Below are 27628 nucleotides of genomic sequence, written 5' to 3'. Positions count from 1 at the left end.
GTGACCAATATGAAACAGCACATTCACTGGGTCAGTGACCAATATGAAACAGCACATTCACTGGGTCAGTGACCAATATGAAACAGCACATTCACTGGGTCAGTGACCAATATGAAACAGCACATTCACTGGGTCAGTGACCAATATGCAACAGCACATTCACTGGGTCAGTGACCAATATGAAACAGCATATTCACTGGGTCAGTGACCAATATGAAACAGCACATTCACCGGGTCAGTGACCAATATGAAACGGCACATTCACTGGGTCAGTTTGACTCCTTCCAGCAGGAAGAGTGCACAGCTTATTTCTAATAAGTGTAAAGGAGTGGTTTTCAACCCTTTTCAAACCCAAAACGTTTGTTTCCACGCTGTATTAATGTTGTACCATGAGGAGAGATTCAAAATAACAATTGTGTTGTAAATGTTTAACAATAATGTAACCAATGACCAATAAGGTCATTTTACACTCTCAATAGTTACTACAGTATAAGGGTTCATTTGGTTACGAATTCTCCATAATTTGGCTGTGGACCACCTGGAACCCCCTCAACGACCACTGGTGGTCCCCGGACCACTGGTTGAGAACCAATGGTTTAAAGGATAAATTTGTTAACCACCGAAGACGAATAGCAAACATAGCAGATCTACAAGCTATAGATCTGCTATTTCCGCTATTTACAAATTACTTTTTTTATTTTGTAATTTCTTTGGGGGGGAGAAAAAAAGAAAAGAAACAGTTTGCCTAAAATATGGACACCAGGGTTACTAGTTTTAAAACGTAAACATAAGAGGTTATTTGCTCCTTCCACAACGAGACTTCAACTGAAAAAGTATGGATGCAAGACGGTAAACTATCTAAAAGTTAAAGTAATTAAAATAAAAAATAATCATGGATCCTCCTGGGAACATCATTTTAAATTAAATTTGTTTTATATTAGTCTATAGCTTAGTTAATCGGTAAATTACAGCCACCTGGGCTTCTCCGTTCTTTTAAATTCTAATGGAAAACAAAAGGAGAAAGCCTACCTAACTGACCTTCAAACTGTAGTGGAAATCGACAACATTGAAGGCTGTGGGCGATTTTGATCAACCTAAACGTTTTCCACGTATAAGATGATAGTATGTTAATACAATACTACAACTGTGGCGGTTGCCTTGTCTACCTGCTCTACTCTTCTATCAAGACCTTGTTGTAGATGCGGTAGGACATCTACTGGCTGAAAAGAGGTATCGCAGAAAGGTAAAATGCATAGGTTGACACTTGACGGTAGAAATGTTGGCAGTCACGAGGAAAAGGGGACCCAGGTTTTAAATCCTGGGTAGGATATTAACCCATTCTGACCTGAAATCAGATTCATACGAGGTTTCCACCGGACACACACTGGTCTGATTAACCCATTCTGACCTGAGATCAGATTCTAGAAATGTCAGTCGCTCTTCGATTTTTCAAAAATAGCAGACCTACAAGCTCGTAGATCTGCTATTTTTCAATAGCTAAAGCATAACATGATGCCGACACCAAAATGGGTGCCTGGTCAGAATGGGTTAAAGGAGAACATTAGCCACTTTTTTCAGCATGTATTAATATAATTGGCCCTGATACTAATGCTAATTACAAAAAGAAAGTGAGTGTCTACTCACTCTTGTGTTCTCTTCCCAGGAGAGTTGGCATACTGAAACAGAAGCGATTGTTCTTGAATTAATAAAACATATTTAAAAAAGGTTTGAAATGATAAAACTCTGACTACTGATGAGCTCACTCTTAGGCATATTTCAGAACTGCCCACAGCCCTCCTCTGAGACACAGCGTGAGTAGAAAGAAATGTTAGCCATTTTCATAATGACAAAATTGGTGAGGAACCAATTATGTGAACACAGCTTTAAAGGGGAAACGGTTGAAGTGTCTTTGATGTTTGGTGGGACGGCCATTGTTAGATGCAGTTGAAATGACTGAACATTACGACGTGAATAAATTATATTATACTAAGACTTCTCTTTCCGACATCTTCATCATCTCTCTGCTCCCATTAACGACTTCAAACCAAAAAAAACCTTCCCTCCGGTACAGTAGGATATGCGCTTGTGTTTAAAAATGTACAGGCGAGGCACACAGAAGACCACGAGAACCTAAAGAAGAATTGAAACGTCACCAGAACTTGAAAAAAAAGTTGAAGACAAACTGAGAAAACCCACACTTGAGAATGTGCGTAATAGGAAATAAGAGTAAAACTTGAGGTTCTCAATTTCTTTAAATTTCAAGGACCCCCCATAACTCTGAGAGTGTGCAAATGGAAACCATTGGTTCCTTTTCAACACTCTCAGAGTTACTCACCAGACCAGTAAGGGTCCATTTGGTTACTAACTATCAATCATTTTGCTGGCGAAACCCCTGGCCCAGACCTGTAAGGGTCCATTCGGAACCCACTGAACAAACTGAAGATTCATTTTAAGACCAGCAAAATTCAAATAAAAAAAGGCAGGGATGTAGAGATGGAAACAAGTAATGTGTGTGTGTGTGTGTGTGTGTGTGTGTGTGTGTGTGTGTGTGAGGTCCACAATGTCAACAGTTCCATCACCCCTTCTCTCTCCCTTTAGCCAAATTCCAATACCCTCCAAATCTCTGCCACTCGCTCACTCACTCCAGCATGGCGGTGAAATTGGTGACCTCCCGAAATATGTGACCTTCTTGTGGACTTACATGGAAGCCTTTAAATACGTGGCCTAAATACCTACTAGGTTGAACTCCGCAAAACGATTTGCGTTGGCGTGATGTTACTCTACTCTACAGTGCAAGGTTGTCACATTATTATTTCAGCAGGTCACCAGCTTCACCACAAAACACCGCCATGCCCGGAGTGACCGGAGTGTGAGCGAGTGAGCGGCACAGATGTTTCTTGGGGGATTGATATTCATCTTTTGTCTTCCTCAAACCGCTTTCTTTCACTGCGTTCCGTCCGTCCGTCCGTCAGCCACGTCCTCTCTCCTTCCTCCTCTTCCCTCCTCCTTCCTCCGTCGCCGCCACCCCAAACTTCCGCATCACTTCGTCCTCGAAGCCGTCCATCTCCTGCTCCAGGGCAGAATCCTCTTCCTCCTCCTCCCCTTCCTCCTCCTCTTCCTCAACCATGTCCTCCAGGATGTCTGCGACGTCCTCGGCGAAGTCCTTGAAGCTCATCAGGTGGTGAGCGAAGACGCCGTCGGGGAAGAAGTCCGCCGCCAGCTTCCGGAGCTCCTCCGTCACGGAGGCCTCCACGGCGCCCGCCGCCTCCGCCTTGGCCAGGTAGCCCTGCAGGAGGAGGAGGAGGAGGAGGTCACTACGAGGCCTGATACAATTATTACATCATTAATCACCTACATCTTTGAGCTCCTAACATCGTTGCGTGGTTCAATTCAGTGAAGTGAAGTGAGGGGCTCTCTTATCATCATATGTCATCTCATTCCGGGCCAATCACACTTTCCGTCATCACTTTTGTCTTCAATGTTTGTGTTTACACAATGTTCGTGTTAGGACAAACACTCAAAAGTGGCCATTCATTGTCAATGTCATTCAATGTTCGTGTTAGGACAAACACTCAGAACTGGCCATTCATTGTCAATGGCATTCAATGTTCGTGTTAGGACAAACACTCAAAGTCAAAGTCAAAGTCGTACGAATTGTCACACACGTTACCGCAGTGAAATTTGTTTTCCGCATTTGACCCATCTCTTGGAGCGGTGAGCTGCAGCGTGCGCCGCGCTCGGGAATCATTTGATTAGTAGATTTGACCCCCCCCCAATCCAACCCTTTGATGCCGAGTGTCAAGCAGGGAGGCATTGCGTCCCATTTTTACAGTCCGTTTGGTATGACCCGGCCGGGGATCGAACCCAGACCTCCCAGTTTCAGGGCGGACACTCTCTAACCACAAGGCCACTGAGCCGGTAGGTAGAACTGGCCATTCATTGTCAATGGCATTCAATGTTCGTGTTAGGACAAGGTTTCACAAACCCCTCAAAAAACAGGTTATAAAACGGTGAAACCCGTAAAACAGCAGCTACCTGCAGGACGTCCTGAAAGGGGTCGTGGTGGACGGGCTGCAGGCCCTGGGCCCGGGCGCACGTCTCCACAGAGTCACAGCGGACCTGGACCTTGGCGTTCCTCTGGAGCTTGTGTTTCTGGTGGAGCCAGTAGTCAGGGTGCTCCACGGAGGGCGGGGGGGAGCGGGGCGGCCCACCTGGGGGAAGGGAGGGGAGGGGAGGGGAGCAGTTAGTTAACCCATTCTGACCTGAGATCGGATTCTAAAAACGTCTTCTACATCCTGACAGTTTTCTGAAAAAGCTATGTTTCAATGTCAGTCGTTCTTCGATTATTTCAAAAATAGCAGACCTACAAGCTCGTAGCGCGCCACTCGGTGGCGCGATATGAGCTTGTAGGTCTGCTATTTTTCAATAGCTAAAGCATAACATGATGCTGACACCAAAAGGGGTTCCCACCCAAAATGGGTTAATGCACTAGTTAAGAATGTGATTTAGATAGCATGTTGTTTAGGCCAGTGCATTTCAACCTATTTCATATCAAGGCCCACTATTCTTTCAGCATCTGAGCCGTTTGAGACTTGCTGACCCAAAACTAAATAATTTTGTTATCGTTGCATAGGATTTTGTCCACAATTCCTTTCTCTAATTATGTAGACTTAAGTAATGCAGATGTTTAACAACGATTTAACTTTTGAGAATGTAAAATGAAACCAAATGGACCTGTATGGGTCCATTTGCTTTAACTTTACTTACACTGGGGGCAAAGGTTATTTTTTTAGTGACGGGTTTGGACGGGTTTCTGTCCACCTGACAGAGACGATATCAAACTGGGAGTCCAGTTAGAAATTGAAAATATCAGAACAAAATAATGTATAATAACCTTTGCCAGCGTGCCACACTTTGTCATCGCGGTGGCGGTGGTGGTGGTCATGGTGGTGGCGATGGTCATGTTGGCCGTCAACGTGATCGTGGCGATCGTGGCGATCGTCGCGGTGACGTTTGTCGTGTTTGTCAGAGCGTCCTCCGTCTTTCTTCCACTCTCTCTTTCCTCCTCCATGTTTCTTGTCGTTTTTCTCTCCCTCTTCGTCCCAGTCGTTTCTGTAGTGTTTCTTCTCCTCTTTTCCTTCCTTCCAACCCCTCTCTTCCTTGCCTTTCCACTCCTCCTTCCTCTCCTCCTTGCTCCATTTCTCCTGCTTGTCCTTCCAGACTTTTCTCTCGTCCTTCCGCTCTTTCCTTCTCTCGTCTGTCATTCTCTCCCCCTGCTCTTTCCTTCCCTCCCTGCCCTTCCACGGCTTCCCCTCGCCTTTCTTCCACTCCTCTTTCTCCTTCCACTCCTTGTTCTCCTTCTTGTGTTTCCAGTCTTTCCCTTCCTTTCCTCCCTCCTCGTATTTTCTCTTCTCCTTCTCTTTCCACTCCTTCTTCTCCGCCTTCTCTCGTTCCTTCCGTTCCCTCTTCTCCCTGTCCTTCCACTCTTTCTCGCCCGCGTATTCGTATTTGTCTTTTTGTTTCTTCTCTGCCTTTTCTGCTTTCTTTTCGTGCGCTTCCTGACCGCCGTCTCCCGTGTGGCCAGTAGGGGTCTCTGCAGCACCACCAGTGTCAGGTAGAGGAGGCGCTCCATCGGCTACTAAAGGAGAGGAGAATCAGAAACACAGTGTGAATTAGCACGATAAAAAGACGCTTTGACCCCCCCCCCCCCCTCTCCCCCTCAACCCATTCTGACCGGGCACCCATTTTGGTGTTGGCATCATGTCGTGCTTTAGCTATTGAAAAATAGCAGATCTACAAGCTCATATCGCGCCACCGAGTGGCGCGATACGAGCTTGTAGGTCTGCTATTTTTGAAAAATCGAAGAACGACTGACATTTTTAGAATCTGATCTCAGGTCAGAATGGGTTCGTCAGACCAGCGTGTGTCCAGTGGAAACCTCGTATGAATCTGATCTCAGGTCAGAATGGGTTAAAAGGAAAAGTAGAAACACAGGAAGCAGAGTGTAAAGCGGAGGGAAGGACAAGCACCACATGGGGCCAAATTCCAATACCCAAAATGTCAGTGGTTTAGGTCTAGGTTTTTAATCTGACCAAAGAACTGTCATCGGTCAGGCTCTATAGTTCACACCTCGTCATATGTATGTATGTATTAATTGATTCAAGTTTTATTTATTCTTAAAATTACACTGAGTAATTAAACTCATTGTCAGTGTCGTCGAGTAATACAATATCATTATAGAAAAACAAAAATAAAAAAGCAAAGACAAATTTCAAAACGATCTAAAAAACAGTTACATATCGTGGGGGTCTGTATGCTCGCCAAGGTTTTAAAACGACTCAAGTGTACCAATGTGTTCCATTTTAATGTCGTTTGCAGGTCATTCCATGTATTAACCCATTCTGACCGGGCACCCATTTTGGTGTCAGCATCATGTTATGCTTTAGCTATTTAAAAATAGCAGATCTACAAGCTCATATCGCGCCACCGAGTGGCGCGATACGAGCTTGTAGGTCTGCTATTTTTGAAAAATCGAAGAGCGACTGACATTTTTTAGAATCTGATCTCAGGTCAGAATGGGTTCATCAGACCAGTGTGTGTCCGGCGGAAACCTCGTATGAATCTGATCTCAGGTCAGAACTCAGAATGGGTTAAAGGACCACTTCACCACTTTTCAACCTATCTTCATTATAAGAGGTCCTCACTAATAATCATGAAAAAAATGGCGCAATTTCTTTCTACTCGGTCTGTGTCTCATAGGAGGGCTGTGGGCAGTTCAGAAACCGTCTTCCAGTGACATCATCGATGGGGAATGCAAGCTAATAAAAACTGCAGGCTTTCTAGTCCTGAAAAGTTGCAATGCGAAAATGGAAGCCATCGTTCTCACGATAATGAAAGTCTAAACATTTTTGTAAAGAAATATTGTTTAAAAAATAATCTGCCTAATGATGATGTCACTGGAAGACGGTTTCTAAACTGCCCACAGCCCTCCTATGAGACACAGACTGAGTAGAAACAAATCGTGACATTTTATCATGATTATTGGTGAGGACCTATTATATGAAGATAGGTTGAAAAGTGGTGAAGTGGTCCTTTAAGGCCACAGAAGCTAAAAGCAGATCTACCAAGTTCAGAGTTAACTTTTGGTACCTTGAATTTGGGGAAATTACTTGATCGGGTGTGGTAGGGTTCAGCAGAGTCACATTTCAGAAAAGATGTATTTAGGACAATCTCCAAGCATGGCTTTATACAAGAACAGGTGCCAATGGAGTTCTCGTATGTATGCAAGAGTGTACCTCCTCTATGGGGTCATATTAATGCCCTGTCTCTGTCTCTCCTCCTGTATACGTGCAGAGTGTGTGTGTTGGGTCAAAACGGCTCAGAGTGTCTACTAGCTCTTTGTGGATGCCGGGGACAGACTCCAGCTCGCTCCTCAGCCTCTCCTTCTCTCTCTTCAGCCTACCGTTTTCCTCCTCCTCCTCCTCCTCCACCTCCTCCACCTCCTCCACCACCACCGCCGCCTCCCTCTGCAGCGGCTCCTTCATGGCCGCCTCCGTCGCCTGGCCCTGGGGTACTTTTAGCTCCTCCCGCTGCGCCTGAGAGACACAGACACACATATACATGCAAGTGACGCACAGAAATACAGAAATACAGACACAGAGAGAGAGCTATATTAGAGAAATGTTAACTCCATAGACGCATACAAAACAGAAAAAGTACAAAAATCATGGCACTCCATCTTTAAAGGTTTTATGACATTCATTTATTTTTCTTTATTTTTTCTTTTAGGTTTTATGACCTCAATTACACCCAAAAAACCTGAACTTTGAACATTCAGTGGATTTTCTGTAGTCTGAAGTTTTCTTTGGGGTTTTTTGGGCCTTTTGAGCTACAATGAAAACAGGCAACACAGTGAAACAGTGACATCTGCTGGCAAATCCCATTGACATATATGGGATTTGCAGTAAGTGATGTCACTTACTGCCGGCAAATCAGAGCACCTGTTTGAGCCAGAAAACCCCAGATCACAGAAAATCTACTGAATGTTAAAAGTTCATGTTTTTTGGGTGCAATTGAGATTAGAAAACCTAAAAAAACAATTCCAAAACCTTTTTTTTTATGTCACAATCCCTTTAAGATTTTATGCAATAACGGAAAACAGCACATATAGATACTAGGTAGATGTTTTCGCTGTGCAACATGCTTCCATAGAAGACACATGGCTTCTATGGAATCCAAAAGACAAATCAGTTGTCTGAGACTGAGAACTTGAATCCACGGGTCCTCATGTGAGACCGAGCAGAGCATACAGTACATGCATGTACCTGTACCTGAGCTTGGAGGTCAGATATCTGCTCAGTTCCTTTGTCCAACTTATTGAGAAGATCTGCATCATCTGCAAGTGATGGAGGTCCCTCTGTGTTCGACCACTCCTACACACGCACATTGTGTCAGGTACAAATGTATATAATATATTTGGCCACAGACCCGTATCTGAGAATGTTTTTCTTCATTCTTGTATGCGTCTGAAAACACTGCATTTTCACGGAAACCTTCTTCTTTAGAAAGTAGCGACAATAATACCACGACTGGACACAAGACACTTGGATTATACTGTGAGAGTTGTGTGAGAGTTTAGTAACTGATCTTTTGGTTTTAAATTTTCTTTGGTTCATCAAGCATTTTCTACATTTTTGTCTATTTAAAAATAACAGACTAATAACTTCAGAGCGTGTCACTTCGTGGCGTGCTGTGCACTTGTACATTAGTTCTAGTATTTTCTAACATTTTTTTTAAATCTTGAAAGTGAAACTTGAATTCTTTAAGACTCTCTTCTCTTCTGGGGGTCTCTGGCACAAAACATATTTTCAGATGGGGGTCCGTGGCCAAATACATGTCATTTTGGGGGTGGTCCTTGGCCAGAAAACGTTCCAGAGCTAATGATTTAGAAGGCATTTGTAGAATAGGCCTCACTAGGTCTTAATGGGGTAACATCCCACCACCATGTTCAACGATTTCTGTGTCGTCATTTTTAACGCCATTTAGACCCGAGAACTGATTCTACAAATGTTTCCATGTCAGTGGCAGATGCCAACAATGCAATTTCACACGCAAAGCAAAGTAATTCGACCACCCACACACAGGGGAGAAGTATGACATCAAAGGTATCATTATGTGCTCTACAGCCAATGGGATTTATATGCTGAAGTGTCCGTGTGGTCTTGCCTATATCAGTAAAACATCAAGACCTTTAACCCATTTTGCGCGGGAACCCATTTTGGTGTCAGCATCATGTTATGCTTTAGCCATTGAAAAATCGAAGACATAGAAGACATTTTTAGAATCTGATCTCAGGTCAGAATGAAAACTGTCAAGGTGTAGAAGACATTTTCAGAATCACTTCCATGGACATCCACGGTCATGTGATCGACACTTTATCTTCTCCTCGATGGGTCTTTTCCTGGTTGTTGTTTCTGGTCCATATTTGTAACTGACTCTCCTTTTTAAATAAGGTATTTTGTTGTCCCTATTTTTTTTACTTACATTTAGAGTAGACAAGAGGCGCCTCTTAGGTAGCAGTATGATGGCCTGATCAGCGTATGAATACAATGTCTGTAAATTAGGACAAATATGAATGTATTGTATTTTGTATATGGGTGTTTATTATATCTTATACAATGGATATACTTTGAGACTTGTGTCAATGTCACCTGATCAGTGACAGTGATTGGGACTGATGGTTGATGGTACATCACACACTATACTGTATATACATGTATTGTCTACTCATTCCTTGAAGGGCTGAGGAAGGGCTGTTAACGAATTAAAGTAAAGATACTTGGGAGCCTGAATTGGTGTGCCGATCATTTCATTTTCTCTATGTTAGTGGTGCTCAACCCATTTCATGTCAAGGACCCCCAGAATTGTCTGAATTTGACCGCGGACCCCCCATCTAAAAATATGTTGTTCCAGCGACTCCAAGAAACAAATATTTGAGTTAAAAATGTTCACTGTGAAAGAATATAGATTCAAAGAATTTGCACACATTATCACGATTTTTCAAAAATGGAAGATCTACAAGGTCGAGCTATGAGCTTGTAGATCTGCTATTTTTCAACGGGTAAAAAAAATAATTGGTTAGGAGTGGTATAACCCATTCTGACCGGGCACCCATTTTGGTGTTGGCATCATGTTATGCTTTAGCTATTGAAAAACAGCAGATCTACAAGCTCATATCGCGCCACCGAGTGGCGCGATACGAGCTTGTAGGTCTGCTATTTTTGAAAAATCGACTGACATTTTTTTAATCTGATCTCAGGTCAGAATGGGTTAATCAGACCAGTGTGTGTCCAGTGGAAACCTCACATGAATCTGATCTCAGGTCAGAATGGGATAAAGCTATGAGGCGACGACACCGATGCGGCCTCAGGTCTAAATGGGTTTGGACTTTTCCCCCCCGAGACGTTGCTCTATCCACTCAAGTCTCCACGGAGATTGAAGTTCATCTTAGATTTGATTGTTGGATTAATTTCACTGTGACCTACAGTTAGCAGTCTAATGTTTTTTCTTAGCCGAGGATTGATACAGAAGTGTACAGACATTAAAACTGACCTGTTTTACTGGGATCTCTGCATCTCTCAGGTCCATGTAAGCTTCATATTCACTGTCTGGAAACAAACATTCACATGATTAGTCAATCGATCAACCAAACTTTATATTAATAGTACATTAAAAAAAGGACCATACCGTTTCACGGTGTCAATAGTAATACATGCCATTGTCTATTCACAGAGTCATCCGTATCGTGCGTAAACAGACAATTATTTTCCAGTAATGTCTTCATTTTTAGATGTTGTTTGTTTTGATTTAAAAGGTCATTGAAATATTACAGAAGTCATCTGAATAACTATGCCAGTGTTGGCTAAACATTACAGCACAGGTTAATAAAGTGCTCTTTGAAATCGAATAAAATGCAAATAATAACCACAATTAGTGTGTGTTGGATGAAGCTCTAGCGCAAGTTTCACGTAAGCAAGTCTAATGTTTGTTTAGGCTTTAGGGCACTAGTTAAACAAACACTGACGATGTGAGTTATGTTATGTGGCCAACATAAATACATCTTGTGACTGATTTTGTTTTATTATTTATACAGTAACAAACGGCATGCCGATTTCTCAAATGGCCCTCACAAGTGAAGCAAATCATACAAGTACAAACACGTGCATAGTTGCATAGACACGCACACCTGACTGTTGTTTTAACAAAGATATGTGAGGATTGGGAGCATGCATTCGTCAACATCACCACATCACCATGTGCTTACAAATCTAATATCCACTAAATTATAGTGAAGTCTGCCGTGCAAAGCATTCAAGGAAATGTGTCCACAATAAAAACAACAATAACTTTGTTATTTTCATGGATACTCATTATATTATACTGCACAGCCGCACACACACACAACCTACCGTCATCTACGTCAATGAAGATACCTGTAGATAAAAACACACCTCAGTCTCAGAGTCCTTCAAGTAGTAATTTACGATGCCAACCAGAACTCAGCCACAATCCAACATTAGCTCACAAATAGTTTTGTACTTTTGTTAGCCCCCAGGCTATGGGATACACATGGTCTTTAGGCTATAGAGGGTGTTAGCCCCCAGGCTATGGGATACACATGGTCTTTAGGCTATAGAGGGTGTTAGCCCCCAGGCTATGGGATACACATGGTCTTTAGGCTATAGAGGGTGTTAGCCCCCAGGCTATGGGATAGATACACATGGTCTTTAGGCTATAGAGGGTATGCACATGCATAAAGTGAGTGGCAAATTGACTGGCAAAGTGAGTTTAACATCGTTTAATGCAATCAGACAGGACTTCCCACAATCCCATGCCGTATTGATGATGTCGGTACCTAGCCTGATTATCAGTATGCAGTCCACTCAGAGAGTGGGCGGGGTCTTTGGGCTGGATCCAGGCTAGTTGGTACCAACAAAAACGATCAAAAACGTTGATCAAAATAACTATTCTTCAGCTACATTCTCTATTTTGTGTAGACTTCTTGTAAAATAAATAATGCAGATGTTTAACAATAATGTAACTCTTGAGAGTGTAAAATGAAACCAAATGGAGTTATAGATCTATAAGGGTCCATTTGGTTACCAGGGGGGCAGTCAGACAGATATTTTGTGAAGCCTGAAACTCCTGAAAGTTCATATAATGGCCTGTTGTGGCGCTGTCACTGGACCCAGAAAAACCCATAGCCCCATAGAAGTCCATGTATTTGGGCCCAACTTCACCTAGACTGTATTACCTTAATAAACATGGTCATGAATACTTTCTGCTTCCAGTCACTAGTTTAAAGTCTCATTTCTAATGTCATAATATTCTTTTTGGAAAATTATGGTCCCATTTATAAAATAAATGACCATAAAGTTGCGTATGTTCTGAGGGGCGTGGCTACCGTTACAGTCTATGATCGGGAGTCCCCACCCACTCGAGTCAAAATAAAAACCAACGGAGAAGAAGGGGGGGAAGTCCCGCCTCGTTGTCTGGGCAGCCAATGGTCAGCTGGGCCCAAACGGAGCCAGCCAATGGCCAGCTGGGCCCAAACGGATCTAGAAAGATGGCGACTTACAGTGCAGGAATAACAGGCTTCATTTTACGTCCATGTTAGACCCGGGGAACGCTTTGTCCATATTTTTTACAGTCTATGTTGGTTACCAACTCTCCTTCACTTAGCTGGGGACCACCTGGACTCCCTCCCTTCAAGGACCACTGGTGGTCCCTGGTCCACTGATTGAAAACCACTGCCGTTTGGGACACAGAAGGTCACCGGTTTGAAGTGTCCCGGAGCAACCCATACTCACACCCACCCAGGTCGTTCTATGGACAAGTTGGCCAACATGTGACCAAAGTGACAGATATCTGACGTGGCAGGCTCCCCCTGCCTGACGTGTCACATTTTGCCAAGGATGGTCAAAATAGTGTCGCCCCAACTGGACACCAATACTGACGTGCGAGTGAGAATGTGTAGCCCCTAGCAGGACACTTGACCCCTCGCTGCTCCCCACACTGAGCAGGACACTTGACCCCTCGCTGCTCCCCACATGTATTAATAGCTCTGTGCTTAGAAAGGAGTAGTTGGGCCTGGGGCGTGACTCAGCGGTCCAGGCACCTTGGCTGGTAATCCAGTCTGGCAGTGTGCCGCGGGTTCGACTCCCGATCCCGACGGCCTTTACTGCGCAGTAAAGGCCGTCGACTCTCTCCCCATTTCCTGTGAGCCTACTATATAAAATATAGGTGAAAGCCAAGTTCACCCAAACAGTAGTTCACCCAAACAGAATTACTGATTTTCTATCAATTACACACCCCATGAAACCTTGAATTCATCAAGTTTTTTAAGAGACAAAGCCCGAAGGGAAAAATTAAGGTTTTATGAGCCAATGAAAGTTGCAGTTTTATGAAAATTCTTCTTCTGCCCCTATATACATGCAGTCACACGTTTATGAAACTTTACGGGGTTTTTTTGGGGTGAAAAGTCATGATGAAATATTAAAGAAGAGTACCTCAAGTTGCCATGTATTGCTGTACTTCAATATATTTTGATGAGAACATTAATTTTCTTATGGAATATTTTTCTCCATTGGCCAAAGACGCGGGCGGGTCATCTTGCCTTTATATGTCTATTGTTTTAACACTCTAATCTTAGTAAAACTGACCTGTGTTGTCTCCAGGTTTTTTTTTCCAGGTTTTTTTTTCCTACACCAAATCTCTTCCATCGAAAATAGCCGATCTACAAGCCCTGCTGTGAGGCATTGTGAGCTTGTAGATCTGCGATTCTCCGTGTTCCCACCAGACGCTAGGCTAGGGCACCAAGTGGTCAACACCTACCCGAGAAGAAGACGGTGCCGATGCCCAGCAGGATGATGGCTCCCAGAATGCACTTGTTCAGAGAGAAGCTGAACTCCTCCCCCCGGTGGGGCGGCTGGAACTCCTCTTCCTCCTCCTCTTCCTCGTCGCTCCTCACGATCTGCTCCAGGGTGGACAGGAGAGTCCTCCTCCTCCTCAGCCCCTCCTCCTTCTCCTCCTCGCCTACCTTCTCCTCCCAGCCCTCTGAATCCACGGGGGAGTCTGGGGGGGAGAGCAGCCATTTTGCATAATTATACTAAACACAAGCAGGGCTGAATGTCCTGAAACTATCAAAAATATCATTGGCGATTATTAGGGCTTACAAATATAAGTTGACGATTAACGATTTAATTGTGTGTTTTATTTCATTGAACATTGGAACGTTACAATTTGTGTTTAAATTAAATATTCAAAGACGCATTTAATATTTTTTCTTTCCAAAAGAAATGTACAAAATAGTGGAAATAGTTGATCTAAAAGCTTACAGCACGTCACGAAGTAAGCCGATAGATCTGCTATTTATTCTATATATGGAAAAATACTTGAAAATGTATGTACAAATTACAAAATGGAAATGATTAATCTACTCAAATCTAATACAATATAATAGTTTTATTTCATCAAAATTCATTTGGACTGGACCCTGTCATACAGTACCTGTTTTGGTATCACATCCAACAAGGCGATCGCCAAAAAAAATCGCCACTTTGCATCATCATTACATCACGACAAACTCCCCTATACTAGTGCCAGGAAGCATTAGCTTGAGCTTCAGCATTTTGAACACGCATACAGGCCAGGGGATTGACATTATTGCTACTGTATGACAGCCAGCTACACAGAGGAGATCCTCCTATCCGCAGGGCTACTGTATGACAGCCAGCTACACAGAGGAGATCCTCCTATCCGCAGTGGAAAACTAAGTAAAGCCAGTTGAGCTGAGCTGAGCTGAGCCGGTACCATGCAGAAGAAAAGCACCGTACCAGGAGGAGCAGGAGGTTAAAGCTGGGGGGTTCCCAAACATTTGCATGGCATGGACCCCCAAATAGCCATAGCCTCTGGCTGTAGCCCCCCATAGACCATAATCACACGGCAGCCATTTGGGATTTTTGCATTGGAGAAGCAGGGTGGCACGTACGTTGCCACCCTGCCATTAACTTAATGGCAAGATAGCCGCTGTGTGAATCTGGTCTATTGCTAAATAAATGGCTTAAAAAAAAGCTTCATTTTGCATTAAAAAAAACGTAGCGAAAAGGCTACTAGGACAGGTGCGTCGGAGACGGCAACCAAATGCGAGTCATGAGAAGACTGCACACCGTCTTCACTTATAGAGCAGTAGTTTTATTCAGATGACAACATTGAAATAGTATAGAGAGTATGTCCACTAGACCAGTGCTGTAGTATGTCTACAGACGTAGACATTGATGAACTGAACCTGAATTTAATTTAAAAGTGGCACCTCCCACTTTGAAAACCACTGGTTTAGAGTTTCCAACAGTGTTGACTAAAACTATGGCAATTTTATTTTCACTGACGAAAACTAAAACTAAATAAAAAGTTATGCTGACTAAATAATATATTGACAATTTAGTCAACTACACCAAACTAAAAACTACACTAAATATGTTCGGGGAGGGATCCAGTAGAACTAAAACAGGTCTTCATGGGGCATTGCTGAAAATGAGCCCTTGTGCTCAGCTACTACCCTGGGTAAATAAGCCAGAGAGATGGGTGTAACAGACAGAAAATAGCTGATCTACAAGCTCACAATTGAAATCAGCTCACAATGCGTTACGCTGCGAGTGAGTTGAGTGAGCTTGTAGATCAGCTATTTCTGGCATGCAGCCAAGTTAAAAAAAAAAACAGCCATTTCAATGGCATCTCTGCCTGCCAAAAAAAATATATATATATTTTAGTCGGGCTAAATCAACTTTAGATTTAGTCGACTAAAATCTTTTAGACAAGTAAAACATTTCAGGTGACCAAGATGAACTAAATCAAAATGTGCTGTCAAGGTCACCATTGGGTTCCAGAGCTCATGCAGCTTTACAGTATATGTATCTCTACTGTACCAGCATCATACCGAGCCCAGTGTCCAGTCCCTGCTCCAGATAGGACTGTATAAGTCCAGAACCAGCTGGTCCGGTAAGTACACTTCACACATAAACACAATCGCCCACACAGAGTGCATCAGTGATATTACAAAAAATGAATTTTTTTCATCCCACGATTTTGCAACCTATTTTTTTCACCCAGTGTCAATTATGTGTCAATGGTTTACCTTTTTAACCCATTCTGACCTGAGATCAGATTCTAAAAATGTCTATTACATCCTGACAGTTTCATTATTAACCTATTCTGACCTGAGATCAGATTCTAAAAGTGTCTTCGATTTTTCAAAAATAGCAGACCTACAAGCTCGTATCGCGCCACTCGGTGGCGCGATATGAGCTTGTAGATCTGCTATTTTTCAATAGCTAAAGCATAACATGATGCCGACACCAAAATGGGTGCCCGGTCAGAATGGGTTAAATTACCTGATGCCTCACTTTTTAATCCATTTCAGATTATTGTTTTATAAATATTAATTTGAATCAACACATCCTCCAATTAGAATAGAATAAACTTTTATACTGTACATTCAAATATAATATCAACACCAATCAACAAAATATATAAACATATCTACTCTTTCAGAAATAGTTATACAGAATTTTCCAAAGAATCCATTCAAATATATAAACTCACCTGCTTGTTTCCCTGAGTCAGTCACCCTCTGAGATAGCTCTGACTCCTCCGCTTCCTGCCCTAGCCCCTCCCCCTCTGTGGCTCCTCCTCCTGCCGGCATAAGCCCCTCCCCTCCCAGAGTCTCGGGTGTCAGCATCGAAGCGGGGGGCTCCTCGGGGGAGGGGCTTATGTGGGTGTAGGAGTCGGAGAAGGTGTCGGCCTCTGGGCTGGGCGGCACCTGGCCCTCGGGGAGGCCCTCCGATTGGCTGTGTGCGTCGTCATCGAAGGAGGAGGGGGGGGCGGAGACGCGCAGGGAAGAGGGGGGGCGGGGGTCATCGGGGACAAGGGTGTTGGGGGGGTCAGGGGTCCCATGGGTGGGGTCGACAGTAACAGGGGTGGGGTCGTCAGTAGGGTTTTCGGTAATAGGGGTGGGGTCCTCATTGATAGGGGTGGAGTCTACAGTGCTAGGGCTAGAATCTTCAGTGCTAGGGCTAGGATCTTCAGTGCTGGGGCTAGGGTCTCCAGTGCTAGGGCTGGGGTCTTCAGTGCTAGGGCTGGGGTCTTCAGTGCTAGGGATGGGGTCTTCAGTGCTAGGGATGGGGGTGAGGATGGTGTCTGGACTAGGATTTTCACCTAGGTCCGTCCGGTCTTCTAAGCCCTGTAAGCAAGAATCATTCAGTCAACCAACTAGCAGGTGTTAAGCCTACTTCACCCTGGTGACGGAGGTGTTGCCTAGCAACCGGACCAATGTTAAAAGCTGATTTTCGACCCTACTTTTAAAATAATACGAAATGAACTGAAGACTATATTGATCTGAATAAAAATATGTTTCCAAATGTATGAAGTGTCTTAGTCAACATATATTATTGTAAAGGCTACAAGACATCAGAGACGCATACTTCCCACAATCACCAAAGGACAGTTTGAAAACATGACTAATGACAACAAACTCCCATAATGTCTGTTTTGCGGGAAGTACAACAACATGCAAACACAGCAGCAAGATTCGAGCTGCCGTGACAGGAGAAGGATGTCAAATGGAACACAACCACCTTAAAGACTATACTACTAACCACTGTGTATTCCTGCACTATCCGCATCGAGTGACCCCGGCACATGATATAAATCGATCTATTGGATACACCGACTTCCAATTGTACAGTACATACAACTTTGTCTTGATTGTATATTGTTCCACTTTTTGCTTTGGCAATGTAAACGCAATTGTACATACAACTTTGTCTTGATTGTATATTGTTCCACTTTTTGCTTTGGCAATGTAAACGTATGTTTTCTAAAGCCCTTTGAATTGAAATGAATGGTGTGTTATGAGGTCAGTATACCTGCCGTTCATCCACAATGATCTCTGATGTCGTCACTGACCCCTCCACAGACGATGGACAGCCTGCTGACACACGGCCCAAAGGTGGGAATGCATCGAGAAGAGTTTAGATAGTGTGTGTAAAGCATGCACGCATGTGTGTGCGTTGCCGCCATAGCTAGGCCACATTTGGGCACAAAATGAGTGTTTATCCAAAATTCAAAGGACTGTTGTTAGAGTTGGGGTTAGTGCAATGACCCAAAAAGTCTAAGTCGACATGAGTGTGATTGTGTGTGTTTGTGTACCTGCTGTAGATGATGTGTTACTGCCTTCATGTTGCTCTGCTCTCAGTGTCTCAGCTGCAGTCTCCTGAGACAGACAGACAGACTCTTAACACCAATTATGCGTGTATATAATACACGTCTTTATAATAAAAAACATGGGGTGCCTTGGACGTGTATCGGCGTCTTTAGGTCTTTTTTTTATTGATATCAAAGTTCAAACCATTTTATAAAAATCTATTTTGGCCGTTTGGCCTTTCCTTCTTCAGCGGTCTCCTGCACACTGCCGTATACTTCCTTGTTTACGGCAAGGACTGTCTAAAGAGGACGGGACGCGAAGACCGTAAGGGCACCGCCATGTTGCTCACATGGTGCTCCATGGAAGGAAAGAAACATGCGCAGTTGAGACCAAGGAAGCTGAACGAGGAAGTGTTGGCTGCATATAGCCCATTGCGCATGTTTCTTTCCTTCCATGGAGCACCATGTGAGCAACATGGCGGCGCCCTTACGGTCTTCGCGTCCCGTCCTCTTTAGACAGTCCTTGGTTTACGGCCCGACTAAAAAGGCTCATAACTCTAAATCTAGGGAGCTCTCCATGGTTTTGACCAAAAGGGCAATGTTCCGTCTTCATCTCTGACTTCAGGAAGCATCTCGTTTGGAATATAAACACTTCTAGAGGGACTTTGGATGTGACAGCGTGAAGTAGTAATGGAAGATTATCATTATACTGTACCTCACGGATTTGGGGGGAAATGGTAGGCGGGGCTTTTCAGAGTAAAATCTGCCTCATCTGCTGGCACTCTATAGCGCATTTATTTTGGCAAAAAAAAGTGTTACACCTGGAAACCAGGCAAATCTGCAATTGCCCCTTGGAAATGCAAGTTCCACACATAGATTCCAGACTAATAACGCATACTAACGCAGTGATATTATTCTGGCCAAGTCAGGCTAGTCTCCACTAGCAGCTCCCACCTTGTTGGCACATGAGCACTGCATGGTTATGGAATGCTTGTGGAACCGATTAATTTGTTAAGTCCAGTCCGAAAACTAAACTGCCGACAGTCACTTTGAATAATACAACGAGCATGCTAACTGTCTGTCGAAGTACTGTCTGTTATACACAATTGGAATTATTTATTTGATATACGTAACATTAAAATGTTCTGTTAATTAAGCCTAAACGGATCGTGGCACACATTAATTTTCGTTATAAACAGTTACAGACAGACAGACAAACATGGCAGATACACAGACAGACAGACAGACATGACAGATACACAGACAGACAGACAGACAGACAGACAGACAGACAGACCGACCGACCTCTGGGGTGACGACGGTGCCACTGCTGTCAGACATCGCCCTCTAGTGGAGACGTCCCGACTCCTGCAACACAATGACATTGTCTTATTGAACGCCAGTCTTCAGTTCGGGTGACAATGAATATAATTATTACGAAATAGGACTGCCTCCTCTCCGTTCTCTCGACTAAAACCTAAATCAGGGCCTGGGCCATGGCTCAGTGGTCTGGCAGTGTGCCGCGGGTTCAACTCCCGATCCCGACAGCCTTTACTGCATGTCTCCCCACGCCATCCCCCCCCCCATCTCTCTCCCCATTTCCTGTCAGCCTACTGTCTGTCCCTCTATAAAAAATATAAAATAAGGCGAAAGCCACAAAGAAAAAAAGAAAAAAAAATCAGAAAATCTGTGGAACAATGCAAGCCAGTTCTTACAAATTTAGGCATTTAGCAGACGCTCTTTTGTCTTATCCAGAGCGACTTTGAATAAGTAAGATAAACACACACATAAAATGCAGAGAGAACAGTTTAGTAGTGCCTCAGTAAACTAGAAACACAGGAAAACCAATAACCTAGCATCATCAGTCTCAAACGTTTTAATTTCAAGGACCACATAACTCTTGAGGGTACACAAATGCAATGTGTACACTCTCAAGAGTTACAGAACTGTAAGGTCCATTTGGAACCCCCTCAAGGAACCCTGAGGGTCCCTGGATGGACCGCACTTTTGAGAACCACTGCCTTTTATGTTTTGGGCATAAAATACTTGCTCTTGTTCATATATAAATGCCACTAATACTTTGTGAATAAAAGGGAGTGTGGAGCTCTGTTTTGTAGCCGTTGTGTCTTGAGGTGTTTCATGATATATTGTGTGTGGTAAATGTGGTAATATGTGGACAATAAAAGTGTTTCATTCATTATCCCGACATGGAACTAGCAGGACACACAAATACACATGTTCCTGAGCTGTCACAATGACCAGTGGTGGAAAAAGCACTCATATTTTGAAAAAGTATACCAATACTGCAATATATAATTCAAAATACTTCAGAAAAAGTATTGGCCTAAAAATTTACTTAAAAGTACAAAAAGTCAAAGTAAACCTTCTGAATAATTAAATTATACAGAAAGTCCCATTTCAACTCTATCAAATGTATAATAAAACGATTTTGAAAATAGCTGATCCACAAGCTCACAATGCGTCGCAACGGCCCATAGCACTTACCCTAACCCCTTAGATAGCATTTCTGTTGGCTTAGATAGCATTTGACACAGACTTATAGCATGTTATGTAGACAGCACTATAATTGTATTGTATATAGTCATAGCACGCCATAGTACATATGTATAGCATAGTAGTGAATATGTATAGTTTATTATGTATAGTGTATGTATAGTTTCATCATATAGATATTCCACTGTTACCTTCTTAGCTTACGCATGTCTCATGATAAATGCTTTTATGTGATGTATTCCCATGCTTTTGTTCTTGCTTAAATGTAAGTCGCTCTGGATTAAGAGCGTCTGCTAAATGCCTAAATTGTAACGCAGTGTAAGCTCGAGTCGTAGATCGGCTATTTTCAAATGGCCAAAATGCATATAGGGTTGAAGTGGTTAGTGTATGTTTTGTAATAATCATCCAAATCTACAAAAAGTAACTAAAGTTTTCAAATAATTGTTGGAGTAAAAGCACAATAAATTGCCTCTGAAGATGTATTGGAGAAGTATTGGAAATATTCAAGTACAAATGCCTCAACATTGTACTGAAATACAGTAAGTACTGGAGTACATCATTAGTTACTTTCCACCACTGACAACGACACAGGCAAAACTAAACGGACATCGTCTATTTACACAAGGACAGTATTTGAATAGAGGCCCAATGCTTTCAGCCTTAACACACCCTGCTTTACTGTCTATGTGTGTGTGTGTGTGTGTGTGTGTGTGTGTTTAGATTGCATGGGAGCGTGTGTGATTGCCTGCCGTGCCTGTGCTTCGTTGGCACGTCATCGTGTTAATGTATGTGTGGTGTGTGTGGGTGCACTCACACGCACGTCGCACATGTACAGTAAATGTTGACGCACGGCGCGCACGTGGATGCACAATTATGCGTGTGCGCTATGTGTGGTATCCACATGCACGCAGTGTTTCCTGCAGGAAAAGGCCTTGGCATGGTGCTGGGCGCGGGGGGACCTTTCGAAAAAATTGATTAATGAATTAATTAATTTGATTAATAAATTAAGATTAATTTGTATTATTTGTATTATCTTGTATTGCTATTGGAGACACTGGGGGGACACTGGGGAGGCACTGCAGGGGCACTGGGGAGACACTGGAGAGGAACTGGGGGGGCACTGGGGAGACACTGGGGAGAGAGACACTGGGGGGACACTGGGGAGGCACTGGGGAGGCACTGGGGAGAAACTGCAGCCACTGGGGAGACATTGGGAAGGCAGTGGGGAGGCACTCAGGGGGACACTGGGCAGACACTGGGGAGGCACTTGGCGGAAACTGGGCAGACACTGGGCAGACACTGGGGAGGCACTGGGGGAGGCACTGGGGAGGTACTGGGGAGGTACTGGACATTTCATATCACACACACTATGATTCACTATCCCCCTCAAAAAAAGAAAAGAAAAGAAAAAAACTTTTTTTGAAGCTTGGCATGGCGCGATTTATTTCAAGCATGGCGCAGCGCCATGCCAACAACATTGTGCAGGAAACCCTGCGCCTGCGGATACACTCGTGCACGTGATATTATGCAAATGTATGTGAGCTCGTCGTTAGTGTGTGTATGTATGTACACTTAATTACTATACTTGTGAGTGTCCCCACAAGTATAGTAGAATATGAGAAATAGACATTGGTGAGGACCGTTTTCGTGCTTCTTATGGTGAAGAAATGTTTTAGAATGAATTAGGCTTACAATTAGGACAAGGTTCAGGTTGGGGTTAGGATTAGACATGTAGAGGTCAGGTTTAGGGTTTGGAGTTACAGCATGCCAGAAAACATGGCAGATCTACAAGCTCACAATGTCATCGTGCTGCGACACATTGTGAGCGTATTATAGATCATTGATTTTCCACTTTAAATGTTAAAAATGGCAATATCTAAATATCTTTTCGTATTCATGAACCCATTTAGAACCTGGGGACAAAACACCTTCTGAATCCAGAACAGTTTTATGAAAAACGTATATCGTCTCGGTCGGGTGGATCAAACCATAAACTGTCCAAAGGTTTTACTTTTCAGGATTAAAATTCAATCTACAAGCGCTGCTACTTTTGGGCATCACTGTGACTGTAGTATGATCAAGTATAGCATTAAAAACACCACAAAAAGTTTAAATATGCAGATAAGAGGGGGTACTGTACTGTAGTGTACATGGCAAAAATAAAAAAATGACGCAGATGCTTTCCTGGATTGAACGGGCTAAAATGTCGACGTCCTCGCAAGTATAGAACCACGACCGTGTGTGTGTGTGTGTATTTACATGTAAATGTTCACAGGGCTTGCATGCATGTGAACATTGGGTTCTTCATTAGTAGTGGCTGTGTGTAGCTCTGCCTGGCGGTCTGACTCCTAGCTGAAGGGGAAATATTTCAGCCCGTCCCTCTGGTAACTAAGGCTGGATCTATTCTAGACATACAAGCAACGGACACTTTGCTACACAGTAAAGACTCCGGTGTTAATTTAAAGGGGAATGCGAGCCTCCTTCTCTCTCTCTCTCACATGTGGGTCCCCTTGGAACACATCCCTTATTATTTATTTTATTGTACACTTAGTGACGCAATGATTTGTATGGTGTGTCCTATAAGTCCATGTGGGCTGTGAAACACAAATAAAGAATCTATCTATCGATAGGCCTAGTTCACTCAGTGTGAATGGCCGAGCATGAAACACGGGTTCAAATCATGGGTAGAAGAGGCGAGTTTACCACGCTGAATTTGAAAAAGCAATGCCTTTATTCCCAAACTAGGGATGCACCGATGTTGAAATGTTATCCCGACATAAACAGCTTGAATGTAGTATTTTTAATTTAAAAACGTTCCAACTTGTTGACTTTTTGAAAGCTTCCCCAGAAAACACTGACATAATCTGCAGCCTTCATCGTCACAAAAGGCTTTTTCAAGCTTTTATTTTAACATAATTATTATAAATTTGCTAAAATATATTAATTTTGATATCGTTTCAATACCGATATTGCATTTTAAGGCCAACACCGATTACGATGCCATGTGTAGCCTACATTCAAGTTACAAAAATAAAACAACTTGTTTGTTTTATATTTTCTGCCACAACTCTCTTCCACCCCTCCGTTACATAATTGTTCGATTCAAGTATGTAATTGGTATTGGTACAATACTGGGAACAGTACTGATTCAGCTTTCAGCATCCATATTCTGGGAGGAACATTAGCCAAAAAGTACTTGTTTTCTTTGCAAAGATATCTCGTATAGATGGACAAAAAGTGGTCCAATTACATTATCTATAACTCAGACCCACTTTACTAAGTCTAAAGGGTTTAAAGGACAACTTTAGTTTTTTTTCAACCAAGGTTCATGTTTTAGGTTGTTATTAGAGAAAGTAAAAGATGAGTGTTCTTTTTTTTTTTCATTTGCTGCTTTCTTTCGTTAGGGATTTTAGCTGTTTTTGACAGGGGGCATTCGAGCATGGGGCTAATTATGTATTTTTTTACAAAATATTATTGCGATTTTGTTTTGTATATCCACCTATTCGAGACAGTTACTGAAGACTGACACCTCTCAGTCTCAAAACATAACACCAAAACACGCCACACTGCAACACATCTATACTACTTAGTATAGATCTGCTATTTTCCGCTATCACGTGCACAACGACATATATAGGGTTTTTAAGCGGTTAACCATGGTTAATGACACACTTCAAAGTCCCTTAAAAACTTAATTCCCTGTCAGTAATTTAGGTCTTGTGCTGCTAATCACGGTCTGGTCCCGAGAGAGAGAGAGAGAGCGAGAGACACTGAGCAGAGCCCTGGGGGCCTGGTGCCAGTGTTGCCAGATTCTGAGAGAAATAAGCATCAAGATCTATGAAAACAAGCCCAGAAGAAGCAACTATTAAAATAAATGGTAAATGGTAAATGGTGCATTTATATAGCGCCTTTATCCAAGGCGCTTTACAGAGATTGTGCATTACATTCACCCATTCATACACCGATGGCAGCGGAAACCATGCAAGGCACCAACTAGCACATCGGGAGCAATTAGGGGTTCAGTGTCTTGCTCAAGGACACTTCGACAGTAACTCTGGGGGAGCCCGGGTTTGAACTGGCAATCTTACGGTTACCATCCAGGCACTCTACCCCTGAGCCACCGCCGCCCCAGTATTAACAGTTTAACCACTTTAAACTGATACATCGGCTATTTGACAATAGTCGACCTATAAGCTCACAGTGCATTGCCATGTGATGCAGTGAGCTTGTACAGGCAAAAAAAAACAAAAAAAACACAGCATATCTGTCAGTAGATTTGGGTGAGGTGCTGGAGTCACGATGAAGCCAGATGAAATAAGAAAGAGTGGCTCCACTCCGATCTGGAATATTTTTGTCCCTGGCAGTTGGCAGTTTCAGATCATCAGGTCAAGTCAACGGACACCTGGGGGGTCCTTGACATGAAACGTGTTTCACGACCCCGACCACTGGTTTAAACAACATTTAGGAAGCGAACACATACGCAAGCAACTACTGTACACTTTAGAAACAAGCCCGAAGGAAGCATGAGCTCAGTTCGGGGCTCTCTGCAGATTAGCAGAGGCAGAGTTGCACCCAGGATTACAGTTTATAGGCAATTGCCACCGGATGAAGACCTTTTTCAAACCAACAGTAAAGCATTTTCCATCAGCACGGTCGGTTAACAGCACTGAAGGCGGACGTTGTTAAAGGAGAATTCCATGCTAGAATGCTTTCTTATCTTTCTTACCTTTCTTTGTAGTTGTTAGGTCCCCACCAAAGAGGTCCAGGTGTTTTTTTGTGCAAAAACTCCTTATTGGCTATTTCCCCTACCATAAGCCCTCAATTAATTGCATTGAATTGAATGGGGCTATGGGGTGTTATGCTAGTTCGCTTATTTCCATCGAAAGAAGTAGTAAAGTGTGCCGCTTGGGATATTATTTACATTATAAAGAGAGGATATATACAAAGAAATTATAATTTTGAGCGATGGAAATAAGCGAATTAGCACAACACCCCATAGCCCCATTCAATTCCCATTCAATTCAATGCAATTCATTTAGGGCTTATGGTAGGGGAAATAGCCAATAAGGAGCTTTTGCACAAAATAACACCTGGACCTCTTTGGTGGGGACGTAACTACTACAAAGAAAGGTAAGAAAGCCTTTTAGTATGGAATTCTCCTTTAACCTGGGCCTCGACCGATCCGATCTGGAAGTTATTGATTTGATTTGGCTTATGTTTTACGTCGGATTCCCTTCCTGACACAACCCTCTGCATTTACCTGAGGCACAAGTAGGACACTGGCTTGTGCCCCGTTGAGGCTGCACCGAATGAAGACAGGGAGTTACAATTTACAAAATCGTAAAGTAAAGAAACAAGCCCCAATAAAACAATATTTACAAGCAATTTGCCAAGTTGCCAATTATTATTATAAGCGACTTTGGGATTGTTTGTTCTGTGACAAACAATCCCAAAGCCACTTATAATAAGCGGACTTGGCAACGCCACTTGGTGGAGCGTCACATATACAGTGGAGTGGCTCGAATAGATTAGCTCAGCTAAATATAACCTTCATGACACAGGGAAGTGAAGAAAGGAAACCAGAGAGGAGGGATGGAGGGATGGATGGAGGGATGGATGGATGAGGGAGAAAGAGAGCCAGAGGGAGAGTGCAACATTACACAGCCTTGAGGACTAAAATAGACAGCCATGTAACGCTCATGATTCACAGGGTATTCTTGAAGATATGCACAGACTTACAGTATATAAACGAACAAGAGCTGTGTCTATCAATTCATTTCTTAGTCCAATTGATTGGATGATTCACCACACAAAATAAAACAGAGCATTGGAATTTGCCAGAAGGCTTTCATAAGTGGGCGCCATGAGTCCTGCATCACCCTAACACAATATCATAATAATGTTAATTTAATGATTTCTGAGTAAAACTAAATAACATTTGTAAAACTCTGAGTTGAATAAGCCCACTGTAAAGTGGGAGTATCAGCCATGCAGGCTGGTATAGGCTACTCTTGGGAGAACTGAACCCGCCTAAGTAAATATCCATCACAGAACGAGCTAAGGACTACTTCCACATGTCAGAACTGTTTAGTTCTTCTGAATGATGCTTTTTCTTTCCTTTTTTCTGGTCTTGGTCTTCCACAGCAGGGAGAAGAAATGACCAAACATGGTCACATGCAGTGGTAAAAGTCCAGTACAGGAACAGCAGCACCACATTGATTAGATTAAACGCCCACCCCAACTTCATTAAGAAAACACATAATCAAATGTTTAACAGCTTTCAGGTTTCTGGTTTTTTACATCGATGCGAAGCTTTAATTTGAGAGGCGTTTGACAGCTGTCAATTATGGTAATCATCAAATAAATCTCTTTAAATTAATTATCATCAAAAGTCAGAAACAACAGGACACGAATCGTTATTTATTTCGTCTTCCCTTTTTTTTGTACAATATATTTATACAACTATGTTTCCTAACTTAGAATTTCTTCTCATGCTGAATAAAATCCGTGTTTTGTTAATTCACTTGAGTTTGACAAGAGGACCTTGGCGGAGCAGGAAGCAACGCAGTGCAACATAATGTAACATTAATGTTTGTTTGTCTGTGTTTGTTTTTACCTGTCCGGTCAGTTGTCTTTTTGCTTTGATGCCAGTCAGTCCGTCCCGTCAATGAAACGTACCGTCCGTCAATAAATGGAGTAGTTTCTCTTCTCTCCATCAACTTATTCACACAACTAGTAGTTGGAACATTTTGATCAGTGCGTCAAGTACGACGGAGAAGGAAGATCGAGGCTTCCAGTGAAACTTCAAAATAAAACAGTAATCTTTCTAAATATAGATTCTGTTTCTGTTTACAGC

The 27628-nt window shown here is 42.8% G+C and overlaps 1 protein-coding gene across 1 annotated transcript; it reads right to left on the bottom strand.

Annotated features, from left to right (window-relative positions):
• Nucleotides 1-1383: 1383 nt before the first annotated feature.
• pbxip1b (pre-B-cell leukemia homeobox interacting protein 1b) lies at nt 1384-27518 on the bottom strand. Its single transcript, XM_083761191.1, has 14 exons — nt 27389-27518; nt 19564-19626; nt 18265-18328; nt 17982-18043; nt 16660-17296; nt 13894-14133; nt 11469-11492; nt 10612-10667; nt 9544-9612; nt 8331-8432; nt 7392-7595; nt 4895-5654; nt 4036-4211; nt 1384-3286 (listed from the first exon to the last, which is right to left on the bottom strand). The coding sequence occupies exons 2-14, from the start codon at nt 19597-19599 to the stop codon at nt 2969-2971; spliced, it is 2748 nt and encodes a 915-aa protein (XP_083617317.1). The 5' UTR covers nt 19600-19626; nt 27389-27518; the 3' UTR covers nt 1384-2968.
• Nucleotides 27519-27628: the final 110 nt, after the last annotated feature.

The sequence above is a fragment of the Protomyctophum parallelum genome (genome assembly GCF_964188405.1).
Source record: "Protomyctophum parallelum genome assembly, chromosome: 3".
In the NCBI taxonomy this organism is placed as follows: Eukaryota; Metazoa; Chordata; class Actinopteri; order Myctophiformes; family Myctophidae; genus Protomyctophum; species Protomyctophum parallelum.
Note: the sequence above shows the minus strand (reverse complement) of the source record. Positions and strands in the feature narration are given on the sequence as shown.

Bases quoted from the DNA above. Each gene is read 5' to 3' on its own strand.
- pbxip1b (XM_083761191.1), bottom strand. From the start codon at position 19,599: ATGTCTGACAGCAGTGGCACCGTCGTCACCCCAGAG. The intron at 11,493-13,893 runs GTAGGTGTTGAC...TTTTATCTACAG, and splicing joins CGGCACCGTCTTCTTCTCGG to GTATCTTCATTGACGTAGAT. The intron at 9,613-10,611 runs GTCAGTTTTAAT...CCTAATTTACAG, and splicing joins CAGAGATCCCAGTAAAACAG to ACATTGTATTCATACGCTGA.